Raw genomic sequence first — 24,546 nt, forward strand, 5'->3', positions numbered from 1 at the left:
CACTCGACGTCGAGACCGAGAACTTCGTCGACGGCCGGTCATCACCGTTCGACGTCGAGGCAGAGAGCTTCGTCGACGACAAGTCATTGTCTTTCGACGTCGAGAGAGAAGCCTCCGTCGGCGACTGGACATCGTCGTTCGACGTCGAGAGAGAGGGCTCCGTCGATGGCCGGTTATCGCCGTTCGACGTCGAGGCAGAGAGCTCCGTCGACGGCCGGTCATCGCCGTTCGACGTCGAGACAGAGGACTCCGTCGACGGCTGCTCATCGCCGCTCGACGTCGAGAGACCACAGACCCTCTCATGGACATTCGAGGTCGAGATTGTTTGACCCTCCGACTCCTCGAAGGCGTTCGACGGTGAGGGAAGAACGCTCGACGTCGAGGCATTCAGATGCGGTCATGGTGACGGAGTCTGCTTCCCGTCATTCATCTTCACGGTCCTCTGGCTCCTCAACTGAACCTTTAAGGTCCAGAAGTCCTGTACACAGATCTTCAGAGCGTCAGCCAAATCCTTCAGCTGGCCAAGTCAGACTATCACCTAGATGGTATAGGTCTTTGGACCATTGGAGAGATGCTTGACCCACCAAGGGTATGCAGGAATATGCCAGTCCACATCACAGGTCTCCTCTTCAGAGTCTGGTGGAGGAGATGGACAAGCGAAGCCCTCCCAGGCGCAAATCACCTGTGAGACCATCAACCAGGTCTCCCAGAAGATCCAAATCACCTGTGATACCATCAACCAGGCCTCCCAGAAGATCCCGATCTCCCAGAAGACCTCGGTCGGAAGATCGGATCAGGTCTTGCTCTCCTAGACGAGAGGAGCGTTCAAAAAATTCGCGGGAGCGGAGACACAGTGCTCACCGTAGACGTCGACGTACTCCGTCTACGTCATCTACCTCTTCTACCAGGTCGTCCAAGAGGGACTACTCCCCTACGTTGACGGACAGTTCTATGTCCAGGTCCTCCCCAGTGGATGACATTGGCACGTATCTGGATGTACTGCAAAGAGGAGCACTGAAACTGAACATTGAAATGTCTGTCCCTCAAGTAACGACAGTCATTTTTGAGACTTTACACAAGAAAGCCATCTCCCGGCCTCTGCTACCTTTAGTCCCGGGGATTATGGACCCTGTCAAGGAGGTTTTCCTAACTCCAGCGGTGATCAGAGCGGTACCAGCCCGCATTCAGAAGAAGTACAAACCGGCATCTTCTGACCCGGTGTTTGTAAAATCTGATCCTCCAGCAGACTCTGTAATTGTGGCAGCGGCGAGGAAGACGCACGCTGTTGCTGGTTCCTCTTCAGTCCCACCAGATAAGGACAGCAAAGCTCAAGACTCCTGGGGTCGAAAGGTTTGCAACTCATCTGCTTCCACTCTTAAGGTTTCTAGTGCGGCTGCGCTTCTGGGTCGATACGACCGAGCCTTATGGGACTCTATTGAATGATTCAAAGCCAAACTGCCAAAAGAAGACCAGCAGGACTTTGAGGAGACTGTTACAGAGGGGTGTCTGGTGGCGAATCAGATGATAGGCACGGCTGCGGATGGTGCAGTGCTTTCGGCTCATTCCTATTCATATGGGTTTTGTGCCAGAAGATCGGCCTGGTTACCCCTTACAGGTCTGAAGCCGGAGGCTCAGCATCGCATCCTTAAACTCCCCTTTTCGGGTTCCGCACTCTTCGGGGAGCATGCGGACGAAGAGATGACCCGAATGAAGACGGAACTGGATACGGTGAAGGCGGTGGGCTTGGAGAAGAATAAAGAATTCAAGCGCCGCTTCAAGACCAACAGGGGGAGAGGGGCTCAACAGAGGGTTCAAACCCCTCAGTGGTCCCAAAATAAGAACCAAGGGAAACCCCAGTTTCGAGGCAAGCCCAGCAGAGGTAGAGGAGGTCACCAACAATCCTCCAACACCACAAGAGGAGGAAAGGCCTGAACAGTGGCTTCCTCTGGCGCCGTTACCCACTCCAGTGGGAGGAAGTGCTTCACAACACCTGGCAGAGTGGGTCAGCATCACAAAAGATCAGTGGGTGCTGAATATACTGCGCAATGGATACAAGTTACGTTTCCGTGCTCCTCCGAAGAGCATACCTCCAAAGAGCTCTTGCCCTCACCAGCTAAGCTTGCTCCGAAGGGAGGTGAAAGTCCTACTGCAAAAAAGGGCGATAGAGGAGGTTCCTCCCGCTCTAAGAGGAAAGGGAGTTTACTCCAGATACTTCCTTGTCCCCAAAAAAGATCAGGAGGACAAGTTCAGACCAATACTCAACCTACGACTATTAAACAAAGTCATCGTCAAAGAAAAGTTCCGCATGTTAGCGCTTCACCAAATATGTCCACATCTTCAAGCCGGAGATTGGATGTGTTCGGTGGATCTGCAAGATGCGTACTTTCACATCCCAATTGCTCAACAACATCGCAAGTACTTGAGGTTTGTCGTAGGGAACAAACACTACCAGTACAAGGTGCTACCCTTCGGTCTCGAATCCGCACCACGAGGCTTCACCAAATGCATGGCAGTGGTGGCGGCTTTTCTTCACAAAAAGGGACTCTTCATCTACCCGTACCTGGACGACTGGCTCCTAAAAGGCCCATCTCCGGTACAGGTAACGCACGATCTACAACTGTGCCTGCACCAGCTACACAGGCTCGGCCTCCATGTGAACCTGGAGAAGTCAGTCCAGCGGCCTACACAGTCCATCCACTACCTAGGCTCCGTTCTGGACACAAGCTTGGGAAAAGCGTTTCCTTCGGAGGAGAGACTTTTTTCCATGAGTCAGAAATGTGGGGTTCTGCTGGAGTCTCGGCTTCCAGCAGCCCGACAAGTAGTATCCCTGCTGGGTTCCATGGCGTCCTGCATTTTTCTCATCCCAAACGCCTGGCTGAGAATGCGTCCTCTACAACAGGCTCTGGAGGATCAGTGGGACCAAGCGACAGGACGCTGGGAAGACCGTATCACTCTTTCCCAGGCAACGAAAGATGCCATCAAATGGTGGACTCGGAGAAAGAATGTGCTGGTGGTGGTTCCGTTTCACCAACCTGTTCCTTCCCAGTCTATAGTGACGGATGCCACCCTGCAAGGCTGGGGAGCACACATGGGTCCGCTTCAAATTCAAGAACAGTGGTCTGCACAGGAGCAGACATACCACATCAACATGCTGGAACTCAGAGCGGTATTCCTGGCTCTCAAAGCTTTCTTACCAGCGATCGAATCCAACTCAGTCCTAGTTCAGACGGACAATACGACCACCATGTTCTATCTGAACAAACAAGGAGGCACAAGATCTCGCCCACTCTCTCGAGAGGCTCAGTCAATCTGGCATTGGCTTCTCTCTCGAGGCCTCACAGTAGTGGCAGTGCACCTTTCGGGCGAGTTGAACGTAAAAGCAGACGCACTCAGCAGGCACTTCGAAGATCAGCCAGACTGGGTGCTACACGACGAAGTAGTAGAAGAGCTTTTTCGTTGCTGGGGTCGTCCATCCGTAGACTTGTTTGCAGATGACGAAAACGCCAAATGCCACGCCTTCACGTCCAGGTTCCCCCGGCCAGGAACGCAGGGGAATGCTCTACTGATGGATTGGTCAGGGACGTTCGCATACGCATTTCCTCCCCTGGCTCTGATTCCGAGAGTAGTTTCTAAGCTCCTCAGGTCGAACATGGAAATGATCCTGATTGCTCCGGATTGGCCGCAGCAGTGGTGGTACCCGGACCTTCTACATCTGTCTGTGTGTCCACACAAACAGCTCCCTTGCAGGCCGGACCTGTTGAGCAAGATGAACAGGAGGATAATGCCTCCCAACCTTCCATCATTGAACCTAACAGCATGGCTCCTGAGGTCCTTGTGAGAAGGTGGCCTGATATGCAGTGCTCACTATTCTAGTGAACACTATGTATCAGTCCAGCAACCCTTATTGATGATTGGTTGTAAGTCAACCTTATAGACCAGCTATCCTAGTAGCGTGGATACGAGCAGTCTAAGGCTAAAGACTCGAGAGGGCGTGTTAAGCCAGCTTTTATACCACACATATACCCCTTGAACACCAAGTGAAAGGACACCACACAAGTGTTATGAAAATAAACAGTATATTTATTAAGAATCACAACAGCCCTGTACTCTTTATGAGGACAGGGTACTCAGCACAAAACAGAACTCTTACGAAAATACTTAAGTTAGCACAGTATATACAAATGCCCGAGGGGCACGGAAAACCATATACTCTGAAAGTGGAATGCGAAATTACTAGCAGGTAAGTACAGTACTAATAGGCTTTGGAATCGCTAGGACTTGACTATAGAATCATGAGATTACTTCTAGGAGACCCAGGGGACTCGGGTGCAGAGTGTGCACTCTCACGCGTGATGCGGGACAAAGTCTATGGTAGCTAGTAAATGCAAAGTTAGTGTTCTCGGGCAAACCCGACCTCGTAGGAGGAAAACGAAAGTGGATTCTGACCCTTGGATAGTGAGGCTATGCTGGGGCACCGAAATGCCGAGTTTACCTAGCCCAGGGGCTGCAGCTGCATAGGTCTCAAAAGACGTCGGGAATCCTCGTAGACTGACCAGGAGCCTGGAAGAAAGATGCTGGCAGGCGACCAGTGAAGAGAGTTCGAAGTGATCCAAGCCTGGATCTTGAAGATAGATGACACCTGAAAGCAGAGGGGACCAAGTTCGTGACTACTAGCCAGTAGTCAGGTGGCACCAGGAGGGCACCGGATGGTAGTCGCCTCGACTAGGTGAGTGGGTGACGCTGTGCTCTGCAGATCTCACGGACCAGGAGGCGTTGTCGGCGACCAGGATGGAGGAGCGAGCTGTCCCACGATGGATGAAGCTGTCGGCGTCGCTGGACCCAGGATTGGGCAACAAAGCCTTGGCAAATTCAAGCCCACGCGGTGGACTCAAAATGGCGTCTGGAGTGGACCAGGAGGGTCCGGGGTGCTCCTCTCTTGGAAGGGAGCAAGGGCCAGTCTGGAGCAACCAGACCAGCAGCAGTGATGTCGTCGGGCGTCGTTAAGAAGGCCACAAGCCAGCGGGCTAGTAGCCAAACAACGCGGTGAGCAGCAAAAATCAGAAGGGCCCCACGCAGATCGTGGAGATGCTGGAGGGCTGATCTTCGGTGCTGGAGCTGCTCAGGGTCGGGGCTTCTCGGACCCCAAAGCACTCACCAGAGGGACACTCGGTGGGCTTGTAGTGAAGAAGTCGTGCAGTCTTGGCGATCGTCGGTCCCTCGAGGTCTCGTCGCACTCACGGTTCTCAGCTTGGCTGTAGAGGTGAGTAGAGGTCAGAGGTGCCAGGGAAGCCGGGTCTCGTCGAGCTGTGTCGTCGGATTCCTGAGGAAGGACTTGCAGCAGACCGCAGTGTTCTTGATGGTGCCTGCGGATGCAGGGTGACTACTCCTTAGCCACAAGGGAGTATCTTGAAGAAGAAATCTTGAAGTCCTTTCGCAGAAAGTCGTGTCTTGATTCCAAAGATGATCTAATTTGAACAGGGGGCCCGCTCCTATCTTTATACTAAGAAAAGGGGCTGACCCGGTGACTAGGTCCTGCCTATGGGTGGGACTACGAGGGGGGTGGTTACACCCCTCTCCCATGCCGGACTTTCCCCAGGCCAGGGGCTGGTGTGCCCCTGGAACTGGTTCTGACCGGCCTATGCGTAGTGAGCACCGGGGTGCCACTCAGCAGTCACCTTCCTGTAAAGCCCTGCCTACCCAGGATACACAAAACCCTGTCTGGGATGGTGCTAGCACCGCCCCGGACAGGAAACCCTTTGTCCAGGCTCCCCTCGCTGGAAGGACTCCCAGCTTCAGGGGGTCAGACTCGTGTCTGTGGTGGCAGCATCCATTTTGTGGAGCTGAGGCTTCGTTTAACTTTAACCGGGGTTCACAGTTACATACATGTCGTGTCCCTCTAGAAGGGTGGAATGCTAACCCCGTCGCCAGAATTGGCGAGGGGTTAGTATTCCAATTCGTATGACACCTTACTCGACATGTTTTGATAAAGCAATACCAAAGATAGCATTTAACCGCAAGGATTATAATGCACTTAAGAGTATATGGTATGCGTTATCATGGAACAGCTATTAGGACTTGGTTCCGCAAGCTGCAGACAGGCTCAGCTCATGCCAGAGCACCATCTCACACGATTCCAAGCACTCTGCCTTCAGGATTGTCAAGGCCTGCCATAGGAGTGACTGATAGGAATCTGTGTGTCCATTTTTAGGTTTAGATATAGGTATACTATATCTACAGCAAAGGGTGATTACATGACTTTGCCCCAGCTGTCATGCAGCCAGTTGTGTCAAATTTAGGAGGCCAGCCAGGGGTGGCATAATACATGCTTCAGCCCCTGGTGAAGGACTGGGTTTTTTAAGACCCAGCGGTGCCAGGGGACAACACCTGAAACCTTCGTGGGTAACCTGCTCCGACGTACGAATCACAGAGACATGGGACACTTCCTTCGGCGTCAAAGATTCAAGTTTATTTACTGCAGGGAAACACAGAAGTCACAGGAAGTACAACAAGTGTAGTTCGGGGAGACTGCTTCAAATTGGTTCTGTGGATCGCTCCTTTTATACAGAATTCTCCCATAGGTTTACATAGCACACAAAGGTTTACAACCCAGTTCCCACAATTATCCCCGAGAGGGCTCGCTTTGGTCACTTTGATACTCATAAGGTCCGGAACATAAGTGTGGAAACATTTAGCAGTTCCCAACTGTAAAAACCCATCTTCCCATCATTAGTACATTCCAATCAGCAATAAAACAGATCGAAGAAGGAACAAGGACAGGTGCAGAGGAAGATGGAAACAGTGGGGAGATTGGAAAAGGGTGTAAAAGGGGAGGTATCGGGAAACACGAACTACAGCTATCAAAGGGACGTGCCTAATGAGATGCACGGCTGAGACAATAAACCCGGCACGGCGAGATGAGCCTCGAGCGGGGCCATCTGCCTTACAGTATCATCCCCCTCATCATAAAGACACTTACAAAGGACATGTGTCTTCCGCAAATATCTTGGGAGTCCCAGGGTCGCGAAGCGGACAACGTCCGTTCGCTGGCTACTTGAGGGCAAGAGACAAAATGGATGCCGTATCTAAGATGGAACCCGTGGGTACAGATGAAAAACCCACGTAACAAACGAACGGTTTAAGTTAGCACAGCGAAACTGCGCACACTTACTAAACTCGCCATTTGCGGTTCGTAGATACCAGACTCGACCATATTCGTGCGAGTCGAAAACACCACTTACAATTGTCACGGAACCTCAGACGCTCCTTTTGCCCTCATGTAGGCAAGCACTAGTCGGAATCATACTCGATATCCATCAGACCATCTAGATGTTGCTGTAGCATAGCTCTGTCCAACCGAGTTCCATTGGCAACAGGCGGCTGTCTCATACACGTTGTAGCGCAGAGGCCACATAAGGCAGGACCGCACTGCACACAAAGGCAACACGTGAACAGGAACGCTGTGAGAAGGTGGCCTGATATGCAGTGCTCACTATTCTAGTGAACACTATGTATCAGTCCAGCAACCCTTATTGATGATTGGTTGTAAGTCAACCTTATAGACCAGCTATCCTAGTAGCGTGGATACGAGCAGTCTAAGGCTAAAGACTCGAGAGGGCGCGTTAAGCCCGCTGTTTACCACACATATACCCCTTGAATACCAAGTGAAAGGACACCACACAAGTGTTATGAAAATAAACAGTTATTTATTTAAAGATCACAACAGCCCTGTACTCTTTATGAGGACAGGGTACTAAGCACAAACCAAAACTCTTACAAAAATACTTAAGTTAGCACAGTATATACAAATGCCCGAGGGGCACGGAAAACCATATACTCTGAAAGTGGAATGCGAAATTCCTAGCAGGTAAGTACAGTACTAATAGCTTTTGGAATCGCTAGGACTTGACTAGGGAATCGTTAGATTATGTCTAGGAGGCCTAGGGGACTCGGGTGCAGTGTGTGCACTCTCACGCGAGATGCGGGACAAAAGTCTATGGTAGCTAGGAATTAGAAAGTTAGTGTTCTCGGGCGAACCCGACCTGGTAGGGAGAAAACGAAAGTAGATTCTGACCCTTGGATAGTGAGGCTATGCTGGGGCACCGAAATGCCGAAGTTACCTAGCCCAGGGGCTGCAGCTGCATAGGTCTGAAAAGACGTCGGGAATCCTCGTAGACGGACCAGGAGCCGGAAGAAAAGATGCTGGCCGGTGACCAGTGAAGAAAGTTCAGTCGGATCCAAGCCTGGATCTTGAAGATAGATGACACCTGAAAGCAGAGGGGACCAAGTTCGAGACTACTAGCCAGTAGTCAGTGGGCACCAGGAGGGCACCGGATGGTAGCCACCTCGACTAGGTGAGTGGGTGACGCTTGACTCGAAGATCTCACGGACCAGGAGGCGTTGTCGGCGACCAGGATGGAGGATCGAGCTGTCCCACGAAGATAGAAGCTGTCGGCGTCGCTGGACCCAGGATTGGGCAACAAAGCCTTGGCAAATTCAAGCCCACGCGGTGGACCTAAAATGGCGTCTGGAGTGGACCAGGAGGGTCCGGGGTGCCTCTCTTGAAGAAGGAAGCAAAGGCCAGCCTGGAGCAACCAGACCAGCAGTCGTGAAGTCGTTGGGCGTCGTTCAGAGGGCCACAAGCCAGCCGGCTAGTAGCCAAACAACGCGGTGCACAGCAAACAGCAGAAGGGCCCCACGCAGATCGTGGAGATGCAGGGGGGCTGATCTTGGGTGCTGGAGCTGCGCAGGGTCGGGGCTTCTCGGACCCCAAAGCACTCACCAGTGGAGGACACGGTGGGCTTGCAGTAAAGATGTCGTGCAGTCTTGGCGATCGTCGGTCCCTTGAGGTCTCGTCGCACTCACGGTTCTCAGCTGGGCTGTAGAGGTGAGTAGAGGTCAGAGGGGCCAGGGAAGCCGGGTCTCGTCGAGCTGGGTCGTCGGATTCGTGATGAAGGACTTGCAGCAGACCGCAGTGTTCTTTAGGATGGTGCCTGCGGATGCAGGGTGACTACTCCTTAGCCACAAGGGAGAATCTTGAAGAAGAAATCGTGAAGTCCTTTCGAAGAAAGTGGTATCTTGATTCCAAAGATGATCTAATTTTAACAGGGGGCCCGCTCCCATCTTTATACTAAAAAAGGGGGCTGACCCGGTGACTAGGTCCTGCCTATGGGTGGGACTAGGTGGGGGGTGGTTACACCCCTCAGCCATGCCGGACTTCCCCAGGCCAGGGGCTGGTGTGCCCCTGGAACTGGTTCAGACCGGCCTATGCGTAGTGAGCACCGGGGTGCCACTCAGCAGTCACCTTCCTGTAAAGCCCTGCCTACCCAGGATACACAAAACCATGTCTGGGACGGTGCTAGCACCGCCCCTGACAGGAAACCCTTTGTCCAGGCTCCCCTCGCTGGAAGGACTCCCAGCTGCAGGGGGTCAGACTCGTGTCTGTGGTGGCAGCATCCATTTTGTGGAGCTGAGGCTTCAGTTAACTTTAACCGGGGTTCACAGTTACATACATGTCGTGTCCCTCTAGAAGGGTGGAATGCTAACCCCGTCGCCAGAATTGGCGAGGGGTTAGTATTCCAATTCGTATGACACCTTACTCGACATGTTTTGATAAAGCAATACCAAAGATAGCATTTAACCGCGAGGATTATAATGCACTTAAGAGTATATGGTATGCGATATCATGGAACAGCTATTAGGACTTGATTCCGCAAGCTGCAGACAGGCTCAGCTCATGCCAGAGCACCATCTCACACGATTCCAAGCACTCTGCCTTCAGGATTGTCAAGGCCTGCCATAGGAGTGACTGATAGGAATCTGTGTGTCCATTTTAGGGTTAGGTATAGGTATACTACACCTACAGCAAAGGGTGATTACACGACTTTGCCCCAGCTGTCATGCAGCCAGTTGTGTCAAATTTAGGAGGCCAGCCAGGGGTGGCACAATACGTGCTGCAGCCCCTGGCAGCCCTGGGTACACCTATGCCCTGAGTTACAGGGTCTGATAAGGTGGCCCAGTACCAATTGGTAGATGCACCTAGGGTACATGAGGTAATTTAGAAAGAGAACAGCCAGGCTGTGGGTCTGATTGGCAGGCCCACAGCCAGAGAAAGTCGTAAACCAGTGAAACAAAAGCAAAAAAATCTGGGTGATCATAGGATTGCAGACCCTACTCTCCTACATGACCCCCCCCCAAACTTTGGGACAATAAGCTAACCTTGACCAGGTGAGTCTTCTTGTTCTAAGTGGAAATATCTGGAGAGCCCATCGGCATTGCCATGATCAGTACCAGGTCTATGTTCCACTGTAAAGTCCATCCCCTGTAGGGAAATGGACCACCTAAGCAGTTTGGGGTTTTCACCCTTCATCTGATTTAGCCACAAGAGGGGCTTATGGTCGGTCTGAATCTTGAAGTGAGTGCCAAACAAGTATGGCCTCAGCTTCTTCAGGGCCCAAACCACAGCAAAGGCCTCCCTCTCAATAGCTGACCAATTCTTCTCTCTGGGGGTCAGCCTTCTGCTTATAAAAGCAATGGGCTGATCCTGACCATCAAAATTCAGTTGAGAAAGAACAGCTCCCACACCCAACTCAGAAGCATCTGTTTGGACAATGAATGGTTTGGAGTAGTCTGGACTCTTAAGGATAGGTGCTGTGCACATGGCCTGCTTTAGGTCATCGAATGCTTTTTGACAGCCTGCTGTCCACTGAACCTTTTTTGGCATTTTTTTACTTGTCAGTTCATTTAATGGTGTCACAATGGAACCATAGTTCCTGACAAATTTTCTGTAGTATCCAGTCAGGCCCAAGAAAGCTCGAACCTGAGTCTGGGTGGTTGGAGGAGCCCAGTCCCTGATTGACTGTATTTTGCTCTCCAGTGGCTGAACCTGGCCTCCACCTACAAGGTGGCCCAGGTATACAACCTGTGTCTGCCCTATCTGGCACTTGGTGGCCTTGATAGTGAGGCCTGCTGCTTGCAGAGCCTCTAACACTTTCCTCAGGTGGACCAGGTGATCCTCCCAGGTGGAGCTAAAGACAGCAATATCATCTAGATATGCTGCACAGAAGTCATCCAGCCCAGTAAGGACTTGATTCACCAACCTTTGGAAGGTGGCAGGTGCATTTTTCAGACCAAAGGGCATTACCACAAATTGATAATGCCCACCAGGGGTTGAAAATGCTGTTTTGGGTTTGGCATCCTCAGCTAACCTGATTTGCCAATACCCAGCTGTTAAGTCAAATGTACTTAAGTAGTTGGCAGAAGCCAATCTATCTATAAGTTCATCTGCCCTTGGTATTGGATGGGCATCAGTCTTAGTGACTGCATTGAGACCCCTGTAGTCTACGCAAAACCTCATCTCTCTCTTACCATCTTGGGTGTGAGGCTTTGGCACTAGAACTACTGGACTAGCCCAAGGGCTATCTGAGGGTTCAATGACTCCCAATTCCAACATTTTCTGCACTTCAGTTTTTATGCAGTCTCTAACATGATCAGGCTGCCTGTAGATTTTACTCTTGACTGGCAGGCTGTCACCAGTGTCAACCTCATGGGTGCACCAATTGGTCTGACTGGGTGTCAGAGAGAACATACGTCTGAAAGACTGAAGAACCTGTTTACAGTCTTTCTGCTGATGTTCAGAGAGGCTGCCACAAAAGACAACACCATCTACTGACCCATCATCAGGATTCTGAGTGAGCAGGTCTGGGAGAGGGTCACTCTCTTCCTCCTGTCCCTCATCTATGGCCATGAGCAAGCTCATGTCCTTCCTGTCGACATATGCTTTGAGCCTGTTGACATGGAGTACCCTATGGGGACTCCTGGGAGTTCCAAGGTCCACCAGGTAGGTGACCTCTCCCTTTTGCTCAAGGATTGTGTGGGGCCCAGACCATTTGTCTTTGAGTGCTGCTGGGGCCACTGGCTCCAGCACCCACACCTTCTGTCCAGGCTGATAAACAGTCAGGACAGCCTTTTGGTCATGCCAAGCTTTTTGAAGTTCTTGACTGGCCTTAAGGTTTTCTGATGCCTTCTCCATATACTCAGCCATCCTGGAGCGGAGACCAAGTACATAGTCCATTATGTTGGTTGCAGGCTTTTTGAGAGGTCTCTCCCATCCTTCCTTCACCAAACACAAGGGGCCTCTCACAGGATGCCCATACAAAAGTTCAAAAGGGCTGTAGCCAACCCCCTTTTGTGGGACCTCTCTGTAAGCAAACAGAAGGCAGGGCATCAGGACATCCCATCTACGCCTGAGTGTTTCAGGTAGTCCATGAATCATCCCTTTTAGGGTCCTGTTGAACCTTTCAACAAGCCCATTGCATTGTGGGTGATAGGGTGTAGTGAATTTGTAATTGACACCACACTCCTTCCACATAGCAGTTAAATAGCTTGACATGAAGTTTGCACCTCTGTCAGAGACAACCTCCTTAGGGAAGCCCACTCTGGAGAACACTCCAACTAGGGCCCTTGCCACCACAGGGGCTGTGGTGGTCCTAAGTGGAATAGCTTCAGGATACCTGGTGGCATGATCCACTACCACCAGTATAAACTTGTGCCCTGATGCTGTCTGGGGTTCCATTGGACCAACAATGTCAATCCCCACTCTTTCAAAGGGCACCCCCACCACAGGCATTGGTATAAGGGGGGCCTTTGTTGTGCCACCTGACTTACCACTGGCTTGGCAAGTGACACAGGAGCGACAAAACTCCTTGGTATCCTCATTCATGTGAGGCCAGTGAAAGTGTGAGACAAGCCTGTCCCAAGTCTTTGTCTGGCCTAAGTGTCCTGCTAAGGGAATCTCATGGGCCAAGGTAAGTAGGAAACCTCTCTGAGACAAGGGTACAACCAGCCTCCTGGTCATGCCAGGCTTGGGGTCTCTTGACTCAGTGTACAGGAGTCCATCTTCCCAGTATACCTTGTGGGTACCTGTGGCGTTCCCAGCAGCCTCAGCAGCAGCCTGCTGTCTGAGGGGTTCAAGAGAAGGGCAGCCTAACTGGTCCTTCCCCAGGTCTTCCCTTGAGGGTCCCCCTGAACCCAAGAATTCAACTTGATCAAGTTCAAACTCTCTAGGCTCAGTTTCCCTCAATTCCTGCAGGTCAGCCTCCTCTGAGACTTGATCCACAACCTGGGGCAAGGGGGAAGGCACAGCCTTAACCCTACTGCTCTTTTTCTTGGAAGGTGTCTGGTCCATTGTTCCAGGATCCAGCACCTGTTCAGTGGGGCATCTTCTGGCCTGTGACCTAGTCACAGCAAACACATGTGCTGGCAAACCTAACATTTCCAGATGAGTCCTCTGCTCCACTTCTGACCATTGTGATGACTCCAAATCATTGCCCAACAAACAATCCACTGGGAGGTCTGAACTAACTACAACCTTCTTTTGGCCAGTTACCCCTCCCCAGGAGAAAGCTACAATTGCCATACTATGATTGGTAGTGACATTGCTTGCATTGGTCACCAGGAATTCTGTACCTGGCATGATCTGTCCAGGGTCCACAAAGCTAGGTGTCACCATTGTGACACTGGCACAAGTGTCCCTATAGGCCTGAGCCATTTTTCCATTAATAAAAGGTGTCTGTCTGTATTTGCCCAAAGTATTGGGACTTATGTCAGGGGACATATCCATATCCCCTGTACTGACAAGGACAGCCTGAGTGAGGGTGCCAACTAAGTTGTCACTCCCCTCAGAACCCAGGGTTAACCCTACTAAACCCTTGGGAGGTGCACTACCACTGCTGGCTGTACTAGGGGGCACAGGTGCCTTAGGGGCTGCAGTGGCAGGAGTCTGCCCTCCTCCTTTCTTGGTGCACTCACTAAACCAGTGAGTTTTACTTTTGCAGTATTGGCACCACCTTTTAGATTGGCCTTCTTTCTTCTTTTGGGGAGCCTGACCCCCACCCTCTTTGGGTTGTTGGGGACCTGTCGAAGACTTCTGGTCATTTTGTTCCCCTTTCGAATCCTTACCCTTCTGGTCTGCTTTCTTCTGACCACCTTGATTCTGGCCCTGGTTCTGTTTAACTCTTGTTCTAACCCATCTGTCTGCCTTCTTTCCCAATTCTTGGGGAGAGGTCAGATCTGAGTCAACAAGATGCTGATGCAACAACTGGTTCTGACAATTGTTTAAAATTTGCTCTCTCATCATCAAATTGTACAATCCTTTATAATCAGTAACCTTACTGCCCAGCAACCAGCCCTCAAAAGCCTTAGTGGCACAATCTACAAAGTCAGCCCAATCTTGAGACTGAGTTTTCTGGGTATCCCTGAACAGCACCCTGTACTGCTCAGTGGTTAGGCCAAACCCATCAACCAGTGCATTTTTCAAGACTTGGTAATCATTAGCATCCTCCACCCTTGTGGTGAGGAGCTTGTCTCTTCCTTTACCCTCAAAGGAGAGCCACAAGATAGCTGCCCACTGACTTGGGGGAACACCTTGCACAGTGCAGGCCCTCTCCAAAGCAGTAATCCATTTGTGGATGTCATCCCCTTGTTTAAAGGGGGGCACTATCTTACCAAGGTGTTTTGTATCAAAACTCCTTTCCCTATTGCTAGGTACAATGCTGCCACCAGTGGGGACTGTCCCACTCAATTGTTGCTCTCTAGCAAAGGCAAGCCTCTCTTTGGCCAGGGCAAGTTCTTCCCTTTCAATCCTCAGATTGGCTGCCTTTTCCTTAGCTTCATACATTCTCCTCTGGGGAGATGTCATTCCCCTTTGAGAGGAACGTTGAGAGCCATTGGTATGAAGGGATCTGATAGAGCCTCTTGATAGAGATCTATCTCGTCCATTCCCAATGTTAAGCTGACCTGAGAGTGGCCCCAAGGGTCCCCTAGTGCCCATCTCATGTCTGCTTAAGTTGGACCTGGTTAGTCTGCTGACTTCTACCTGTTCCTTTTCTGCCTCATCCCCTGATACCAAATCATCATCCTCATCATCAGCATCATCTGCTTCCTGAAGAGGATGGTCCTGGGCATCAAAGGGACCCTGTAAGGAGGGCATGTTGCCATCTGAATTAGAAGGGTCTGGGTTACCAGCCCTCCTTGCATCATGAGTCTCTAAGAGACCAATCAGAAAGGCAGTTGTGGGGTTAGACCCCTGCTTAATCTTCCTAGAGGTACACACTTGTCGTAACTCATGGAAGCTAAGCGCAGTATATCTTGAAGGGATGACCTGTGGAGGGTCAACTGACACAAGGGGAACCTCAGTGTTTCCTCCTTTGTCCGACATACTGTTTCTAGTGTGGTGTAAGTGATGCACCTACCTACACTATGTGTTTACCTACTGATCCCTTGCTAAGAGTTGCAGCCAAGGTGTGCTAAGCCTTGAGGAGCTACAACAGCTGGTTCAGTAGAACTCAGAGTATTCTAAGCTTTAGTTATGTGTACCTAACAGTACTTATGTGATCTTTCAACAAGATATTCTTAGGATACGTGTGGTAAAACAACAGCAAGCTCAAATCCCAACCGCTGCTCACCAATGTGAGAAGGTGGCCTGATATGCAGTGCTCACTATTCTAGTGAACACTATGTATCAGTCCAGCAACCCTTATTGATGATTGGTTGTAAGTCAACCTTATAGACCAGCTATCCTAGTAGCGTGGATACGAGCAGTCTAAGGCTAAAGACTCGAGAGGGCGCGTTAAGCCCGCTGTTTACCACACATATACCCCTTGAATACCAAGTGAAAGGACACCACACAAGTGTTATGAAAATAAACAGTTATTTATTTAAAGATCACAACAGCCCTGTACTCTTTATGAGGACAGGGTACTAAGCACAAACCAAAACTCTTACAAAAATACTTAAGTTAGCACAGTATATACAAATGCCCGAGGGGCACGGAAAACCATATACTCTGAAAGTGGAATGCGAAATTCCTAGCAGGTAAGTACAGTACTAATAGCTTTTGGAATCGCTAGGACTTGACTAGGGAATCGTTAGATTATGTCTAGGAGGCCTAGGGGACTCGGGTGCAGTGTGTGCACTCTCACGCGAGATGCGGGACAAAAGTCTATGGTAGCTAGGAATTAGAAAGTTAGTGTTCTCGGGCGAACCCGACCTGGTAGGGAGAAAACGAAAGTAGATTCTGACCCTTGGATAGTGAGGCTATGCTGGGGCACCGAAATGCCGAAGTTACCTAGCCCAGGGGCTGCAGCTGCATAGGTCTGAAAAGACGTCGGGAATCCTCGTAGACGGACCAGGAGCCGGAAGAAAAGATGCTGGCCGGTGACCAGTGAAGAAAGTTCAGTCGGATCCAAGCCTGGATCTTGAAGATAGATGACACCTGAAAGCAGAGGGGACCAAGTTCGAGACTACTAGCCAGTAGTCAGTGGGCACCAGGAGGGCACCGGATGGTAGCCACCTCGACTAGGTGAGTGGGTGACGCTTGACTCGAAGATCTCACGGACCAGGAGGCGTTGTCGGCGACCAGGATGGAGGATCGAGCTGTCCCACGAAGATAGAAGCTGTCGGCGTCGCTGGACCCAGGATTGGGCAACAAAGCCTTGGCAAATTCAAGCCCACGCGGTGGACCTAAAATGGCGTCTGGAGTGGACCAGGAGGGTCCGGGGTGCCTCTCTTGAAGAAGGAAGCAAAGGCCAGCCTGGAGCAACCAGACCAGCAGTCGTGAAGTCGTTGGGCGTCGTTCAGAGGGCCACAAGCCAGCCGGCTAGTAGCCAAACAACGCGGTGCACAGCAAACAGCAGAAGGGCCCCACGCAGATCGTGGAGATGCAGGGGGGCTGATCTTGGGTGCTGGAGCTGCGCAGGGTCGGGGCTTCTCGGACCCCAAAGCACTCACCAGTGGAGGACACGGTGGGCTTGCAGTAAAGATGTCGTGCAGTCTTGGCGATCGTCGGTCCCTTGAGGTCTCGTCGCACTCACGGTTCTCAGCTGGGCTGTAGAGGTGAGTAGAGGTCAGAGGGGCCAGGGAAGCCGGGTCTCGTCGAGCTGGGTCGTCGGATTCGTGATGAAGGACTTGCAGCAGACCGCAGTGTTCTTTAGGATGGTGCCTGCGGATGCAGGGTGACTACTCCTTAGCCACAAGGGAGAATCTTGAAGAAGAAATCGTGAAGTCCTTTCGAAGAAAGTGGTATCTTGATTCCAAAGATGATCTAATTTTAACAGGGGGCCCGCTCCCATCTTTATACTAAAAAAGGGGGCTGACCCGGTGACTAGGTCCTGCCTATGGGTGGGACTAGGTGGGGGGTGGTTACACCCCTCAGCCATGCCGGACTTCCCCAGGCCAGGGGCTGGTGTGCCCCTGGAACTGGTTCAGACCGGCCTATGCGTAGTGAGCACCGGGGTGCCACTCAGCAGTCACCTTCCTGTAAAGCCCTGCCTACCCAGGATACACAAAACCATGTCTGGGACGGTGCTAGCACCGCCCCTGACAGGAAACCCTTTGTCCAGGCTCCCCTCGCTGGAAGGACTCCCAGCTGCAGGGGGTCAGACTCGTGTCTGTGGTGGCAGCATCCATTTTGTGGAGCTGAGGCTTCAGTTAACTTTAACCGGGGTTCACAGTTACATACATGTCGTGTCCCTCTAGAAGGGTGGAATGCTAACCCCGTCGCCAGAATTGGCGAGGGGTTAGTATTCCAATTCGTATGACACCTTACTCGACATGTTTTGATAAAGCAATACCAAAGATAGCATTTAACCGCGAGGATTATAATGCACTTAAGAGTATATGGTATGCGATATCATGGAACAGCTATTAGGACTTGATTCCGCAAGCTGCAGACAGGCTCAGCTCATGCCAGAGCACCATCTCACACGATTCCAAGCACTCTGCCTTCAGGATTGTCAAGGCCTGCCATAGGAGTGACTGATAGGAATCTGTGTGTCCATTTTAGGGTTAGGTATAGGTATACTACACCTACAGCAAAGGGTGATTACACGACTTTGCCCCAGCTGTCATGCAGCCAGTTGTGTCAAATTTAGGAGGCCAGCCAGGGGTGGCACAATACGTGCTGCAGCCCCTGGCAGCCCTGGGTACACCTATGCCCTGAGTTACAGGGTCTGATAAGGTGGCCCAGTACCAATTGGTAGATGCACCTAGGGTACATGAGGTAATTTAGAAAGAGAACAGCCAGGCTGTGGGTCTGATTGGCAGGCCCACAGCCAGAGAAAGTCGTAAACCAGTGAAACAAAAGCAAAAAAATCTGGGTGATCATAGGATTGCAGACCCTACTCTCCTACAAACGCCACAACGACTCCGATGATCATCAGAATCTTCCAACCCCAAGTCGACATCAGGCCCCAAAACCACCCAAGTAGCGTCCAATCCCCTACATCCACGTGTATGGATTCAGAGATTTTATGCAACTTTGAGATGGCTTGATAGACAGTCGGAGCGTTATCAGGAATGAAAATACAGCAGCTCGAATGGATCACCTTACATACCCCACCTCGATCTGCTAAGATCACGTCTAAAACCATACGGTTTTGTAACGTCATAAGTCTATCCGCCTGAAGTTCTGTGGTGATATTACCAAGGGCACTGGCAGTAATATTAGCTGTCGATTCTACCACTCGAGTCAATTGTCTCAGGTTCCTACTATTAACCATAGGTCCCCAAAACGGGAGGAAACCCTTGAAAAAGTCTCCTGCCTCTTGACCGGCAGTATCCTCTTCGCCAATTACGCCTCTCACAACTCTAGTCTTGTGATAATCTGCATCTACAGTGAACGTCGGAGGCAACAAGTTTGCGATAAAACATGAGCCCATGAAGTCAGAGGGCAACCATGCATACGCACGATCATGACAGACAAAGTAGGTACCCTTGGCAGCCAGAAACACAGGGGACGAGATCATCGGCAGCATATAATTTTCAGTGCAAGCACTCTCTCCAAGTCGGGCTTTCGATCTTCGGCCACGACCCATTAGACAAAAATTACCAATGTGGGGTACGACCCATATCGGAGGCGAGCTTTTAAGCTGTTTATCACTCGTGAGCGCACTGTACTCGACCTTACTCAGGACCCTATAGGCTTGTACCTCTTCCACTGGAATGAGCGACAGCTCATAAATATCTCTATCTAAGTCTTCTATCGCTATGGACAAAGGCTTATAGTATGAGACAGGGCCAAGGTAGGGAGAACGTGGCTCTCGATTGGGGTGAGAATCTAATGCGCTTCGAAACATTGTTTGAAATGCTCGAGCAGACCCTTGGGAACTATACGGTAACACCAGATATGGAATTCCCTTATCCGTGGTATGTGGCATCAACCCACACACCCAACAATTAGTAGTGTTAACCACTAACTGATGCTGGTGAAGGAGCTGAATAAAGGAATTGTTGCGGAATTCTGCACTTCTAGCCTGCTCGTGTTCGGGTAAGAAGTGAAAAGAATGGGGAGATGCAACAGTGGTAGGTTGAGGATTAGGGGTAGGAGTAGGTACGGCAGGAGATAAGAAACAAGACATGTAATACACCCCACCCGCCAATAATGCAGAAACAGTCAAAAGCAATACGAATATTTGGAACATAAAACATTTGGTACGACTAAGTTGTTGCAACTTGAACCTTTGCACCTGAGCTTCTTCCAAGTCCATCAGCTTCGAAAATGCCATCCCCTACGACCGTCCGCAACGTTTCTTGACGCACTTCGTTCTGTGTAGCAGTAGCCAATCCCTAGGAGTTCCCAGGAACCGACGGTCTTTAACCTAGCGTCAAGACCTACTAACCAGAAGGAAGTACACGCGCGGCCCTACGGCCTTTATTCACAATTATGTGTATGCAAAGTGTCTCTCAGCTGTGGAAGCAAAAATATGAGGAACGAAACTCAATGTGTATATATACAAGAATAATTACAATGATACGAGTGTTCAAACTGATCGTGGAAAACGGGATAATGCAATTGTCAAGGGACAAAACAGGATCTTTTATTAGTCTTTAGTGCTGGATCGCAAAAAGTATCGGGTTTTCCCAATACGTGTCTGCTCGTCAAACAAAGGATCCGTTGAAGAGACAGCGTTCTGTTGATCAGTTGAATGTTTTGGTCTTGAGTCTTTTGATGACAAATGTTCAACAGAGTCTTTCTGCTGCACTGAGGATTCTCCGACAGGTTGTGCGTCGCTGAAAGGTACAAACGCCGGCAATCCTTCGGTTTCAGTTGATGCAATGCCTCTCCTCACCCACGAGTCTGCCGGCAACGGAATAGGGACCTTTTTGGTATGGGTGGCATGCACCCAGTTTTTCCGACCCTCTAGACAAACAGCAGTTCTCGTGGCAAGGAGGACCTGGAAGGGTCCAGTGAATCTGGGCTCCAAATTCTTCTTGCGCGCGAAATTTCGCGTCACCACCCAGTCTCCGGGCTGGAGCTGGTGGCCTGGACCCTCCGTCTGCGTCGGCAATGCTTCGTAAACCTGTTGGTGAATTAACCTCAGTTTAGCAGTCAAGTCATGGAGATAATCGATCAACATTGGATACTCAAGATCACAGAACACACCCGGTCTAGGGACCCCCCAAACATTTGCAGGACGACCGAACACTATTTCATAGGGGCTGAGCCCTACTCGGGAGTGTACGGTTGCCCTTGTTGACAGTAGTGCTAAGGGTAAAGCATCAGGCCACGAGAGACCAGTCGTAGCCTGAATCTTCGCTAGCTTTAGTTTAAGGGTGCCGTTATACCCTTCGACCAAACCAGCTGCCTGGGGATGATTGGCGCTATGGAATTTTTGATTAATTCCAAGGCCCTTACACACACTCTTCATCACACTCCCCACAAACTCACTTCCGTTATCCGACCATACAATCCGAGGCATTCCATACCGAGGAAAGTATTCCTTCAGTAGGATTTTCGCAGTTGACAAAGCAGTGTTGTCCTTAAGAGGGTAGGCTTCAATCCATCGGGAGAACGCGCAAACCACAACTAAAACGTATTTCAGGTTATTGCATCGCTCCATATGGATGAAGTCTAATTGGATCACCTCAAAGGGACATGAAGGGGGAGCAAAACTACCAGGAGGAGTTGGAGTTCCCTTACCAGGATTGTACAACATACATACCATACAATTCTTAACCAAGCGTTCAGCACACTTCGTGATACCATCGTTCTTCCACACAGGAGACAGCAACTTGCAAATACCTTTCGCGCTAATATGTGCTAACCCATGTGCCATTGTCACAACAGCCAGCACATACGCATCAGGCAACATCCATCTTTTCTGGTCCGATAAATCAATACAACAACCATTTACATCCAACTTCCCCGTACTTTCTTTCCACTTCGTCTTTTCAGTCTCGGTGGCCTCATTCCGAATTGCTTTCACACTCTCGATAGTGTCCTCACACATACTCGATTCTGTAGGCCACCTAACCGAACTCGTCACATACATTCGAGTGCTAAGGTTCCGGGCGGTCTCCTTAGCAGTCTCATCCGCAAACGCATTACCACGACCAACATCATCCGTCACCTTACGATGCGCACTACATTTAACAATCGCCACCTGCTTAGGCAACGTAAGTGCATCCAAAAGATCATTCACAAGCTGACCATGCTGAATCTTCGTACCATGCGATGTCAGAAAACCTCTCTCTCTCCACAACCGTCCAAAGCTATGGGCGACGCCAAAAGCGTATTGGCTGTCGGTAAACACATTCACACGTTTCCCTTTCGCTAACACACACGCTCTGGTGAGAGCGATCAGTTCTGCAGCTTGGGCAGAATTCTGGTTTAATCGTGCAGTCTCAACAACAGTATTCAACGTTACAACAGCATATGCAGTAGTCACATCACCATTCGGTAATTTAAAACATGAACCATCCACATACAGCGTTCCATCTGGGTCTTCCAAAGGAGTGTTTTTAAGGTCCACTCGACCTTTTGTTTCTTCCTCTGTCCTCAAATAACAGTCGTGTTCTGTTATTTCATCTGACTCTGAGCTAACTGGTAACAAAGTCGCCGGGTTCAGAACATTGCAACGTTTTATCTGAATATGACTTGCCAGCAGCGTCAGCTCGTACCCAGACAATCTCGCACTCGTCAAGTGCTGGGTTTTCGTACGATTTAAAAGAGTGTCGACTGCATGCGGAACCATCACCGTAAGCATATTATCCATGACCAATCCTGCTGATTGTCGGATGGACACCGCAGCTGCCGCTGTTGCTCTCAAACAACTCGGCAATGCTCTAGCTACCGGGTCCAAGGTCGAGGAAAAATATGCACATGGACGTTGCTTACCACCAAAAGGTTGCGTTAAGACACTCAACGCACAACCTTCCCTCTCGTGAACATATAATGTAAACGGCTTACTGTAGTCAGGAGTACCTAACACAGGAGCCGAACATAATGAATCACGTAGTTCAGAAAAACTTTTCTGACATTCTTCCGTCCATGGTAAAGGAGTTGAAACATCCTTGCACGTGAGAGCTACCAATGGTTTCGCTAGCAATGAAAAATTTGGAATCCATTGCCTGCAATACGACGTGATACCTAGAAAGGCACGCACATCTCTTTGGGTTGTTGGCACAGCCATTCGCTCAATTGCTGCAATTCTCTCTGGGGTCAACCGCCTTCCCTCCTTTGACAATAAGTGACCTAGATAGGTTACTTCTTGACAACAATACTGGAGTTTAGAAGGTGACACCTTGTGATTTAACTCGCAGAGATGTTGCAGCAGCGACACCGTAGCAATTTTGCAAATGTCCTGAGTATCTGCAGCTACCAATAAGTCGTCGACATATTGGATTAAGGCCGCACCAGCCGGCAATGAAAACGCATCCAGTTGACCCTTCAAGGCTTGACTGTAAATCGATGGACTCTCACAGTAGCCCTGAGGAGCGCGTTTGAACCGGAAGCTGCGTCCACCAAGAGAGAAACCGAAAAGGTCTCTGCTCTCTTCTGCAATAGGAATGCTGAAGAACGCATTCTTCAAATCAATCACCGAAAACCAAGATGCAGAAGCTGGAATCAGAGTCAGTAGTGCCGTGATGTCAGGCACAACGGGGAACTGAGGAATTACAATTTTATTCACCTCCCGTAAGTCGATAACAAAACGATAAACAGGCGGTTTCGAAGGATCAGTACGTTTAAGAATGGGCAGTACAGGACTGTTGCACACGTTTCCCCGCGTTTCCTCAATAAGGTCTTTCTCGATCAAATCATAGATGATCGCTAACAATGCTCGTTCACCATCAAGAGAGATACGATACTGGGGAATACGTGGCAACCGCACACTAGATTTCAACTGAACAACATAAGGGGAGATGTCAAGCAGGCACACGTCATTGGGACCCGTTGCCCACAAAGATGCAGGAAGAGAACTCAATTCCGGTGGAAGCTTATCGAGAGACAAGTACATAGGAGAGACAACCCTCTCTCCTAAAGTAAGCTTTACACCCGCAGGAGAACAATGCAGAGTTGCATACAAACGTTTAAGCAAATCCAGACCCAAAAGATTTTCACCGCAACCCGTGGTCAAAATCAACGGAGCTTCTAGCTCACGAGGCCCAATTGTAAGGGGCAGAGGGCGCGAAACTGGATTGCTAACGGGGGCGCCAGAGAATCCAACGGAAACATTTGTTAAGCCAGACAAAGGTGCGCCAGGGAGTTTCGAATGTTTTATGGAACTTTTCGCTGCACCAGTGTCCAACAGAAAAGGCTCAACGACGCCCGATGTAGCAACTGCGACGTAAGGCCCTCTCTGATCAACCGGAACTGATACCACTCCCTCTCCTTGTCTATGGCTGTCCTAGTAATTACTGTCGTCAGTTCCCTGATCGACGTAATAATCGTCTACATTGTACTGCGCAGATCGCCCTTGCGATGATCCACGTTGATCAAAACAATTATCGGAATTTGATGAGTTACCTGAACGGTCATTCTGAGCACCACGACCCCTACCGCGTGATGTCTGCTGTGAACCACCACGACCTCCTCTGGATGAATTACCGCTATTACGATCGTTTAGAACAGGACAATTGAATTTGATATGACCCTCCTGTCTACAATAGGCACATTGATTGTACCCTAACGAAGATCTTTGGGAAGAGGAGTCATTTCGAGATTGTGATCGATTCGATTGTGGCTGCGATCTATTTTGCTGCACAGCATTCTGATTCGAACGCGGAGGATAGGCCTGCTGTAACAACACTTTAGTTTTGAGTTCTTTCGTCTTTTTATCAGCACGGTCGTTCTCCTCTTTCTCTCTATTCTCATAAGATTGTGCTGTGGCCAATATCTGAGCTGAGGTAGAAACGGCCCACGCACTCTCAGAATTTTTCAATTTATTGCTCAAATCGGGCAATAAGTTCGAAACAAATTTATCCACAAACAACCGTTGACCACCCTCACTGCTCATATCCTGACCACTATGGTCGATGAATGCCTCCTCGAACCTCGTAAAGAAGTCGGAGACACTCTCGTCCTTCTTCTGTCTACAAGCTGACAATTTGTCCCAATTCACCCTCATAGCTGGCATTAGAGTTTTCATTAGCGTGATTATTCTCTGGGGAAGAGCAGCAATCAACTGCTCGGGTTTAGCACCACCAGTTTGTCGACCATCCGCCGCTACAATGGCAGCCCAATCACCACCTAATTTGTTTGCGTGATTTTCC

General features: G+C 50.1%; 1 protein-coding gene across 1 annotated transcript in view; it reads left to right on the forward strand.

The window, feature by feature from the left end:
- Positions 1-399: 399 nt before the first annotated feature.
- LOC147677733 (uncharacterized) overlaps positions 400-24,546 on the forward strand; it is a 60,639-nt gene continuing 36,492 nt past the window's right edge. The window contains exon 1 of the mRNA XM_086945580.1: positions 400-545. Within this exon, the coding sequence (XP_086801706.1) occupies positions 400-545 (146 nt within the window). The remainder of the gene's footprint in view (positions 546-24,546) is intronic.

Source organism: Lissotriton vulgaris, chromosome 12, assembly GCF_964263255.1.
Source record: "Lissotriton vulgaris chromosome 12, aLisVul1.2, whole genome shotgun sequence".
NCBI classification, from domain to species: domain Eukaryota; kingdom Metazoa; phylum Chordata; class Amphibia; order Caudata; family Salamandridae; genus Lissotriton; species Lissotriton vulgaris.